Here is a 12,209-nt window from a genome sequence, read left to right as displayed (position 1 = left end):
CTCTCTCTCTCTCTCTCTCCATTTTTCAAAAATATTTATAATGTTCAAAATATACGTAGTTTTCAAAAACACATTTGCATTCACAAGTTTTTGAAAGAAAAAGAGAAAAAAAAGAAAAACTGTAGTAGACAATTAGTTTTGAATCGAAAAGTTTTATACATACAATTTTTTGTATAATTAATTAGATACTTGCTTTCCACTTAATATCATAGGTTCCTCAAATATTAGAAGCATAGAATGAAAGTAAATTTGTACCACCACATTCCGCAAGGCAAGGCACTTATCCAATCAACATGCTCAAATTTTTGCTACTGTACGTATCAAGCAGGAAATTCAATCAACCAACTTAAATTCATTGCAAAGTTTGCTGACCCTCTTATTACAATAATAAAATACATTTTTGTAGCCTTTGTTGTTGGCCTACACAAACTATGAAAAACTAGACTAATCTATATTTAGTCTATGCACATGCTTTGACTAGAAGAGAAAGTAGCTTGTCAAAGGAAGAAAAAGTATATCACACCTGCAATCCTTGATACCTCACATTCGAAATTGAAAAGAACCTGAAATCAAGACCTCTCTAGGTGATCTAACGCTGCATATGTCGTGCCTTTACCGTAGTAGTTGTGTTCCTCTCAGACTCTGATATTTTTGGTGCCTCCGTAGTGGTACTAGTATTGCTGGGTACACTAAATAAACTTGGCTGAACTCTTTCAATTGACAACGAAGCAACAAATTCAGCTGGGAAGTTGAGTATGGCCTTACTACCTCTCATTCGAAAAGCAGCTTGATCATATGCCAAGGCAGCTTCTTCGGCCGTGTTAAACGTGCCTAGCCATACACGTGCACCGTGTCGCGCAGAGTCGCGGATTTCAGCTGCGTATTTACCCCATGGACGACGCCTCACGCCTCTATAGTGCTTCTTTCCGAGGTTCTTTACGGGTTTGAGGCCGTTGGAAGTCGATTGGTGATTCGGGATTTGGTGTGTTTCAGGCACGGATGAGTGATTCAGAGCCATGGCCTCGTTTAGAGCTTGACATATGACCATGTCTTGTGAGTCGTTCTCATTTAATGGAAGCTCATGTTGGGAAGCTAAAACCATTGCTAGCTGCCTATTCCTCCCAAGATATGAATTGGGAAAGATGTTGGAAGGATTTTGGTATGGAACTCTAGACTTGTATCTAACTTTGGACTAAAATAATTGGGGTCAAAGAATTTATATTGGCACGAGTATTTTGAGAGCAACCAGAGGTGATGGACTAGTTTAATTTTTCCAACCCATGATTGCGATGTGATGAACGACTTTGCCCTTCACAGCCTCTAATATTGCAATTATACCTTCTCCCCAGCTAGTTGAAATATAGGAGACGGTTTTCGAGAGTGACACAATGTTATCGACTTTTGAAGTTTTCACGCTTGCATCAAATGATCAAAAGATTCCTTCAATTTACTGTGCAATAGAATGTCTTTTTCTTTTGATGCAGGGGAGGGCCAAAAGCTTATCACTTAGGAAGTGTAGTACTAGAACTTTCGATGAGAAATACTACTAGACCCAAGTCAGTTCACTTTCATTTCGGATTAACCTAATTCTAACTTACTTCCCTATACACCACGTCAGCACTTTGATGTTCTTATCTTACTTAGAATATTGTGTTAGCAAGCAAGATGTGACTTCTCGCTGATAATGTTTATTCAAATTCTCTTATAAATTATATTTTTGACAATTTATATTTGTTTCAGTAGAATTTGTCAGTGTCATATTCGATTGAAAGAGGAGGAACTGAACCCAAATGTCAGCGTGAAAATAGAAAGAGTCTTAGTTACCATCATACGCATTAAACTTGCATTTAAACTGAAGGCAAGTTCTAGAGAATGGAATCTATATATCTTTTTCGGCTAGTTAGTCAAGAGGTTATATTAGTACCTAAGATCCAGGTTCTGGGTTCGAGTCACCATGGAAATAGGAGTGAAATCATTTGATCATCTTTTAAGCTGAAGAAAGGAAAAAAAGAGAGGTTATATTAGTACATGGGTGTTAATTTAGCAATTAAACTGAAATGCAGTGCCAGACCAAAAAAAACTGAAATGCAGTGGCAAACTTCTCCTCGGCTGCTTGATATGGGCAATGGCCCATTTGTTTGAATTCAACAGGCAACTTGGATGTGGAAAGAGAATATGAAGACGTTTCTTCCAATCTAGTCCGCATTTGCTTTCGTCATTAGCCAAAACAAAAACAATTTGTATTTGTACAGCGTCATGTATGGAAGAATCAATTACTTATTTGGAATGGGGTGGAATAATTATAGAGTAAAAGTATTCTTGCGTTTACTAACACATGAAATAATCTGAATGGATGTAGGTCTCACCTCTTTATAAGGAATCAATTCCTGAATATTCAGAAATTTGATTACGAAGGGGGGAGATGAGTTTATGAATCAACTCCTCCGGAATCAATACCGATTGCTTTATTCTCCCATTCCAGTTGTCTCCAATTTATGATTAGTTTCCTTCAACAATTTCAATAAACTAATGGCGTTGGAGGGACCTATCTGAATTCTGAAGACTAATAATAACTCACGTGGTTTGAATTTTGAATTGAATAAGAAGACCATATATATGTTTTATGGCAATAAAGAGTTCTTTCTTTGGAAGACCACCAGTGTCACATTTGAAAGAGTCTGCATACTATTATATATGTTTGCTTATCAAAAGAAGATGTGAAGAGAAAATTCCTTGTTAACATATTAATGGGATCAAAATCCAGAGTCCAGAAACTGACCTGATTGTATGTAAATGACTAGTATACAAAAGTTTGAATGACTAGAAAGTCAGACATTACCTTAATTAACTACTTTATCACTGCTGTACCACATGATATCCTCAAAAGCGATGAGGAGGATGAACATGGCAGCTTGATCAAAGACAATGTGACTAACAGAGATGAATTGCTTCCACTTCCATGATATTTCATGGCTTTTCATTCTTCACTTCATTGAGATGCTCTGCATCTGCAAGCACACGAAAGATAAATAAGTAGTAAAACAAAAGGAAAAAAAAACTTTGTAGATTATGAAAGAAGACACATCACACACCTATTTGATCTTAATCATACCCGATCAAAAATTCAAATTGAAAGCTTGATAACATACAAGGAAACAAAAAATATCTCTTAGACTTTCTCCTATTTGATGAGTCGTGGACGATGAAGAGCTATACCAAAGACAAATGTATATGTAGGACAGCCACATATTAATATTTAATAGTGTTCGTTTGCAAAAGAAAGGGAAAGTGCAGACATCCACCCTTTACCATACTATCTAAGAAAATTGGGAGTTTTTGGCTTCTTGATCTGTCATTGATCGTCCTTGCCAAAATCCGTCAGATAACAGTTTGATTACCCTCATTATATATATATATATATATATATATATATATATCTATTAATTATAGCCATTGGAATGTATTCTACACACATTTAGGTGAGAATGTCGTACGTTTTCTTTTGTTTAGGGATGATCCTTGCAAAGGAACCCAAAGTACGAATAATTTGATTATTGAACTACATTCCTAGGTGAACACAGAGGAAGATGAGATCTTATTCTAAGTGTGCCACATCCTCCTCACATTTCAACACTCAATTAGTAGTCTTTTTTATCACTCTATCACAGTACTTGTGCAGTAGACCACAATAACAATATATCAACAATAATACCTTGCCAAATGCCGTGTCAAACACAAAGAGAAAGAATGAAATTTTATGTCCTTTACCTTGAAAATTGTCGCAACTCTGGCTATTAGTATCCCACTGATGTTGTGCTGGAAAACTTTGCTGGTTTTGATCTTGCTGCCTCATCGCTTGTCTTGGCACTTGAATAGGGTTATGCTGGTCATAAGGTGAAAATCTTTGACTCGTACCTCTCCTATGGCTACTAAGAATAGGACCAACTTGGGGCCCCATTGCCCCTATTTCTCTTTGTTGTACCTGCCCGGTATGAGGGTCATAAACTACAAGCCCGTTGCAGGTTCTTGCACAATCTATCATTATTCCTCCAGTTCCTCTCCCTCTTCCTTGTACTTGTACAGGCCTATAATTATGGACATTAGCTCCTTGAACTGTTGGGTACTGATGAAAAAAGTTGAATGACTCCATGCCAATTCTTCTATGGTCTTGAAAGCCTCTCCCTTGGGATTGGGAAATAGGCATTTGATAAGCAGAAGCCACAGAAACACAATCTGCTAAACCCTTGCTGCTTTCAGTGTCTTGCCCTTGTAGTAGAGAAGTAAAACTAGTCGTACACCCATGATCTAACCCTAAAGTTTGATCAGTATAACCATAATTCAGACCCCTTCCATAAATGGGTACTCCTCCTCCTTCGACTTCGCCTTTGGTATTTCCTTGGTAAACAACCCCCATGGATTCCTGTTCCGGCCGGCTTGAATTCAGTAGGTTTCTGAGATATTCACACTCCTCTTCAAGAGCCTTGTACTTGCCTAGAGGGCCGGCAATGGGGTCCTGCTTCCACATATAGGCTTCCCATATGAAAGACTGTACGGCCTGAGCCCTATGATTTTGGTCCTCTAGCTGCTTAAGCAATTTTGACATGTTGCTCACGCCGAAAAGTTTGTGCACAGCTTTAAACTCTTCTTCCTTATCCGCCGTGAAGTAAGGGGCCATCACACAGTCTTCTTCGCACCTTTTTCTCTGGTGCCGACACGCAGCGCAGGCATGGCGACCCCCGCTAGGTTCCCCAGTATTACTGCTACCAATCGACATTAGGGTTTTCAGGGCTTTGTACAAAGCAGGGTTTCAATTAGGGTTTCGAGCAGTTTGAAATCGCTACAATTGTTATAACTATTAATGAACAAGGAAAGCCAAAAAAAAAAAAAATTGGAACTGGAAGCTACTGTGGCAAAATAAACGAAACTATGTGTGCTTCTAGAGAAACACTCGGCGATCAAAGAAGCGAGTATATAGGGCGACGATGAAGACGGAAGAGAAGAGGGTGTTGTAGTGAAAGAACGAGTTAAAGAAGGCAGTGGTAAAATTAGGTTAGGATGTTTTATACTTCTAGTTTAAGAAAAAATCTAATTAATAAACCGTCATTATAACTAATTGATTTTAATTGGATAATGTGTATCCTGTTTCGTGTCAATCGTGTCCATATGATTTCCTGTAATCTTCCCTCTGATATCAACTTAATCGTAGTCGTTGACCTACAAAAAAATATTGATCCTCGATCGATCGGATAACATTCCTCCTTGTAGAATTCTCCTATCATATATTGCCAAGTGTCTTATTGTACTACGGCTTAACACGTGGCAACATTCAAACGGTGATGCGATATGAAAAACCATTGAATTTTAAACAAGGGACAATAATTTGAAGATAAACCATAAGTACTCAAATTTGGGGCTTAAATTTAACTTAAACCAATACAACGATGGTCAACAAAAATGAGAGCATGATCGTATTCCACACAAGTCGAAGCTTCTGACTTTGTTTGTGAATAATTTTCTTATAGATTCATAGTTCATACTAATCATTAACAAGTAATAAAAATTAAGAAACGCTTTTGGGTACAATAATTTTCCAGCAGAATGTGTCAACTTACTAACTAAGTCATCATTAGTAAATAGTACTGATTGGTAACTTATTGTTGATCACAATATATATCTCACAAATGCGGGATCCATGAACCCACATAGCCACATAGGTATAGTTATTTGCCTCCTACATTTGAGTACTCATTGTCAGCTCTTCTGTGGCCTTGAAAACCGGCCTGATCCCCGTTGTTGTGAATTAGGTGTTTGATATGGAGAAGGTACAGAAATATAATCTACCAACCCTGGCTGCTAATTTCTGGGTATTCCCCTCGTAATCATAGAGAAGTAAAACTAGTCGTGCACCCGTTATCTAACGTTCAAGTTTGATTACTATACCCATATATAATTCAAAACTCCTCCTCCGGCTTCGTCTCTGGTGATGCCACCACTACTATTATGATCTCCAAATATTTTAATGGAGTAAGTAGGCACATTTTAGCTAAATTTAGGCATTTAGTCAAGATCTCTGAAAATTAAGAATCATGCCAAGTACAATTACTTCATATTTTTTTATAATTAATGTCTTGAAATGCTGTAAGTCGTTGGAATCTTTGTAAACACACAAGGGGAATGCTTGTACAATTTAGCTTCTCGCTCTGTTGCTCGATGTTTAGCATCCCAAAACATAAAACATATTTTAGAAATAATCAAATAATGCTAGTTAATTACTGGATCAATGCAAACCTAGACCTATAGTACCTAGCTAGGTACTTAACTTTCAATTTCCCAGGAGGATGTAATCATGATTCCCGGATTATAATAAAACAGATTGATAAAATACTTAAGAAATGATAATTGGTCCCAGCTAATCAAGTGAGAATGTCCTGCCGCTTTCAGATATATAGCTATATCTAGTAGGTTTAAGGATGTTGCATGGAATGTGCTACCTTACAGTACATCTTCCTATATTTGACACAGACGATGTTAAGTCAAGAATTAAATTAAAATAGTATTAGAAAAAATATATATATATATATATATATTCAAGAATTAAAATAGTATTAGAAAATATATATATATATATATATATATATATATTTGTTGATCACTTAGCTTGATCATATCTAGCACTCAATTAATAAGAAGATGCAGAATATAAAAGGCAAATGGTACGTCTATTATACTATTGTTGAAGAGAATTCAATTTCTTAATCTATATTTATATCCGAAAAACTCATGACAAGGATAACTATGATGAAAACAGATCAAGAAATTGATTAACATTAATTAACAAGCTCTTACGCTAGCTTTGAGGGCCTAGTCCAATAAAAAGTTTAAAATTCAGTTCTAGAGTTTGATAATCTACGTTCTTGGCTTGTAAATCTTAAGTTATTATTCAAATTATTAATCAAAATTTAGAGATTTTCCTATATTCTCCGGTGTTCTTGGCCGGTAAATTTCGGTTGGTCATCGTCTAGGGTTAGAGTTATAACATGTCTATGTTCTACATGTTGCGTTGAGCACCTATTTCATCGCTACAAACAAAACCACTTGACAAGGTTTTTATTTTGGATTGGCGCCAGTACTTAAACATAGATCGAACACCAATAATAAATCTTCCACATCAACATTCGAATTTAACGGCATTTTCATTCTCACTCACTCTTTTACCTCCAGATTTTCTGTGCCAAATAAATATTTTAAACCATGTTTTGGTCTTCCAAATAGAAACAGATTTCTATTCTATATATTGGGGGTGCATGTGCATACCAACTGAAAGCATTTAATCTTATGCATGTTGTGTATTTACTTCATGCACGTTAGCATTTAGTGTTAGCTGTTGGCGCAATTTTTGCTAAGATCGACACACATACCCAATTTCATGTTGCACATATTAGATCAATACCCCTTCCATTTATTGTGATCATGTGCTGCTTCCACACTTAAAATATTGTACTTACTCGGATCCTTGCCCAGCTTCAAAGTTTGCTGCCAGAGATCACTGAATAATGGCATGTTTCACGGAAGTTTTACCAGTATTAAAGACTTTTTTTTTTTTTGGTAACATTTAACTAAATGAAAATTATTCTATGCATCAACGGTGTAAATGAACCAACACTTATAAGATGATCTCAACTCTTGATATTTATAATGAATGTTTTATAAGTTATAAATTTAGTATTTTAAAATGATGATGAGAGCACCCGAGAGGAAATCTGTTGTCCCCATTTTGTGTGTCCCTATTCTGTCACATGCATATTATCATGACACCTGTCTCTCTGTTAACTGAAAACCAACTCTGTCAATTTATTTATTTTTAGATAACTTTATATTGTTTTGCTTTTTAACAAAATAAAATTGTACCAAAAAAACAAATAGCAAGAGGTCCTGTAACTATTAAAGAAAACGCTTCAAGCTTCAATCATGGATATCCAACGAGAAGCAGAAAAAGGTTAAGCCTCTCTTTGCTTTCCTCTTCGTAAGGCATCTTTCTTGTTCTTTAGTCCCATCAATGTCTCTTTCGCATCGATCTGTCTAGTATTGTTTATCTCTGCAATCTCTTCAACACCCCAGAAACCCAGATCCTCTTTGATCGGATTTTGATTGGCTTGGGTTTTCTTCTGAAATAGAGTGTGAGCATATATGGATTTAAACCAATTTCGTCCCCGACTCTTATTTGTATTTGAATGGTAATTGATCGGGTAGATCTGGTGGATGCCCATGGAAGATCAGCAGAGGAGAAATTGAAGTGGCTCCAATAAAACTCAAATTAAGGACTGATATATTTCTTGAGTACTGAAGGGAAGAGGATCCATATAGTTACAGCGATAGTTTATCATCCAGAAGAAACAAAGGGACCGACCCAGAAGAAACAAAGGAGCAGAGCAGCCATAGAAGGAGATCTACAAAATTAGCGGTCTTAAGACAGAAACAAATTATAGTTGAAAAATCTGTCATGGGTTTGATGGTGAGGAAATATCAAAATAAGTTTTGTGATTTAAGAATTTTTTTTTTTTTTTTTGGTCTGAAGAAGAAAATAATATTTGATAAAAAAGAAAATGACTGAAAAATAAAACTTAACGGTGTTAAGTCCCTGTTAGTAAAAAAACACAGGTGGCGATATATCATTCGCGTATATATTGGGATCTTGGGGACAGCAGTAATATAATTAATTTTAGAGTTAATTTGATTAAAGTCCACTATATTGATTGTATTCCGTATCAATTTTCTTGTTAATTGCGGTCCAATGATTCAGTTGCCACATCAGATTTATTTCCTTCTCCATCTTGCTGACTCAACTCTCATTAATTTTTCTTTTTTACATGACTAATATGCCCTCATTAAATGTCTTTGCACATGAAAGTCAAGAATTAATCGGAAAATTAGCAATATGATTAATAATTTAAAATTATATTTGTTGTATATCTTTCTTAAATTATTCTTATTGATCCAGCATAAAATTATGGAATTGATATGACATTGAATACCATATTTAATGTAAATTATTTCTAAAATTATTCTAATTTAAAACATGTCTTCTATAAGTTAAGAATATTTCTAAAGCATTTTTTTTTATAATGTTTTCCTTCTTTAACACCAAATCTTCTATGGTTATGGCTCTTGTATGTAATGTCATGTTTTTTATGAACGTGGTTCTCCTTCTTTAATTAACATTAAGTTTTCTTAGGTCAATGTATTTTCTTGTTAGCCTTATACGATTGTGATCCTTTTGGTGTTCGATTTTCTTTTTCTTCCATCCATGGATGGTAGCTTTTCTTCTTCTTCTTCTTCACAGTAGCTTTCCTAGAAACGAACATATATATATATATATATATATATATATATATTGTAGGTTGACAAAACATTATGCAATTTTTGTGGTAGATGTATTAAGAGATCAAAAATTTAGCATTTCAGTATATCTCATATATAGGTAGTTTTTCTCACTATATGTATCTCGACTATATATACCTACAATAGAAGAAAACTAATCCGTAAATTTATATCTCTTACTTAGGTACATATCTCAATTACAGTAATCGAAGAACATTAATCGTAAACATATATCTCTTACTTAGGTACGTATCACTTACTTATGATATACCTACAATAGAAGAAAGTTAATCCATATATCTCTTACTTTGTATATATCTCGATTATTTATACCTACAATAGAAGAAATCTAATCCGTAAATTTATATCTCTTACTTAGGTACATATCTCGATTATAGCAATCAAAGAAAGTTAATCCGTAATCGTATATCTCTTACTTAGGTACGCATCTCTTACTTATGGTATACCTACACTAGAAGAAATCCTTAAATTTATATCTCTTACTTAGCTTTTATGTATCTTTTAGCAAGAATGTTTTGATGAACTTTTTTTTAATACCTTCCGGTTAGGTTGATTTCCCATCTTTATTTAAAAGCAATTAATTTGTTTCTATATTTAACTCAAAGGGTAAAATGGGAATGAAAATATAATGACAAAAGCCAATGGACCTAAATTGATAATAAAATTATCTATGCACTGCATCCATTATGACGGAATGAAATTGGACTTGTATATATTCAAAACAAGTTGGAAGCTCAGTTTTAACTTTCTGGCACTCAAGCAAAAATCCCAAATAAATGAAGGTACATTATCACCCGGTAGTAAGGCAGCCCAATTAAAGAGCTCCACATTATGTATATACCGAGTAGATAACCTTTGCAATGTCCCCCTTACCTAATGCGGACTCATGAGCGGATCCAACATACGAATATAAGGAAATGAGGAGATAAGCATACATCAATGTTTAATATTATAGATCTTAACAAATCTAAAAGAGATCGACGGTTTGCGGGATGAGGCGAGGTTACTGTCAGCTCCATGTTAGCTCCACGTGGTACGACTACTCCATTGAAGACTAAATTCTCATGCATGCCTTGATTGAGAGCAATATTGCAAAGTGCAAACTTAATGTGCATATTTCTTTATACTAATTAAGTTTCTATTTGGATCGGAGCTGCTCACTTTATCCGCTTTAACATGGCCCTAATTAGGATTACGCATTATGATTTTGAGGCAACATACTAGTTAATGTGGTTTAGGCCAGGTACACGACTCTATGTGTTATATATGATCAAACCCTATGGAACTTGTAGCGATACTAATTCCATGTAATGGACATAGGTTCGAGTTATTATTGTATCAAACTTTGGTGCAGACAAATTGGTGGGAAGAGAGAAGAAGCAATGTGATTGAAAAAGGAAAAAGACACCGAACTAGCAAAAGATTCAATTAATACCAATTAAAGACGTACCTTGCAGCAGATCGAAGACTTAATGAGAGGAATGGGGGTATGGTATACTAAGGATTCGCTACAAAAAATGCAGAGACGCACGTTTGCATCAGACTGATCAAATTAAACCTAAGCAAGCAAGCCAAAGTGATCGATTCTCTTCTTTAAGTGGTAGTACCTGTGGGTCGACTTCAGTTGCTATAAATATGTGATGGCTTCTCTTTCGAAGTTTCTGCAGAATTTTCTGTCTGTCTGCTCCCAAACTCTCATATGCAGTCGTCACACACGATCACATAGGCCGTGGTCCCTTTCCGATCGATAATTGTGTGATGATCAGAGCGATGAAATAAATACGTCATGGAGCATTTGGTATGGATTGAGCTAGTGGGTTGATTTGTACGTATTGTTAGGTACAGAATAGGCATCGTATGTGTTTCTTATTTAGGTACGTACAAGATTTGAACACATTCTTGCACCAAAGCTTGGTTTAGATGATGGCCTTCAAATATTTGAACACTCTTGCCCTTAATTGTGGTCAAAGAGGTTTTTGTTGAAAATGTATATATGTACCTAGATATTACTTTGTAAATGCTTCGGCTTGATCAGTTTGAACATAATAACGATAGAACAATTTTCTCACGACCATTTGCTGGTTGAGAACTTCATTATCACTTATTACCAAATTAAATCTCAAAAGTTAAGATTAATACACTTAAATTGATCTTATTTAGCCTCAATTCTAAATAATAAATTTGAAGGTGAGTGACATTTTATTTTTTATCACACAACAAATTGTTTCACAATTCACCACTCCAACTATTATCTCATAGTAGCGTCCATATTTCATTATTTAATGTAGAGCATTTAAATTAAAAATACTTGACTTCATTTCTATACAAAATTAGAAACATTAGTATCATGTTTACCTACATACCTACATATGTATTGGCAAGAGAAAGAAAGATTGAAGCAATTTGATTCTTGAAAAATCTAAAATTAATGTCTAAACTTTCACACTAGCTAGCATGCATTCTAAGAGATGTTAAATGTCAACGGCTCATTGGTGATGAAAAGGGGGAGTTGTTACATAGCAGTTATATGTAAGGTATGAGAATCTATCTCTCGTGCAGTGTGAATTTGAGACTCATGAAAAGAGAAAACAAAAACATGGAGATGATCACAAAATGATAGCTAGTTAGGTTACACTCGCACGTTCTTTATTAACTAATACAATTCCAGGCCACAAATTCTACGAGAAGTAGAAAGCAATGAGATCGAAGAGATCGAGTTTCAGCTAGAGCTAGCTGCAGATATATATAGATAGGTTAATTGGGGTCCGGGTGGAGATTATTGGAAAAGGAGGGATTTGAATAATCCACTA

The 12,209-nt window shown here is 35.1% G+C and overlaps 1 protein-coding gene across 1 annotated transcript; it reads right to left on the bottom strand.

Moving 5' to 3' along the window:
• Window positions 1-318: 318 nt before the first annotated feature.
• Window positions 319-1,312, bottom strand: LOC112165832 (pathogenesis-related genes transcriptional activator PTI5). Its single transcript, XM_024302515.2, has one exon. It carries the CDS (start codon window positions 1,100-1,102, stop codon window positions 590-592), a length of 513 nt encoding a protein of 170 aa, XP_024158283.1. The 5' UTR covers window positions 1,103-1,312; the 3' UTR covers window positions 319-589.
• Window positions 1,313-12,209: the final 10,897 nt, after the last annotated feature.

The sequence above is a fragment of the Rosa chinensis genome, chromosome 5 (genome assembly GCF_002994745.2).
Source record: "Rosa chinensis cultivar Old Blush chromosome 5, RchiOBHm-V2, whole genome shotgun sequence".
In the NCBI taxonomy this organism is placed as follows: domain Eukaryota; kingdom Viridiplantae; phylum Streptophyta; class Magnoliopsida; order Rosales; family Rosaceae; genus Rosa; species Rosa chinensis.
Note: the sequence above shows the minus strand (reverse complement) of the source record. Positions and strands in the feature narration are given on the sequence as shown.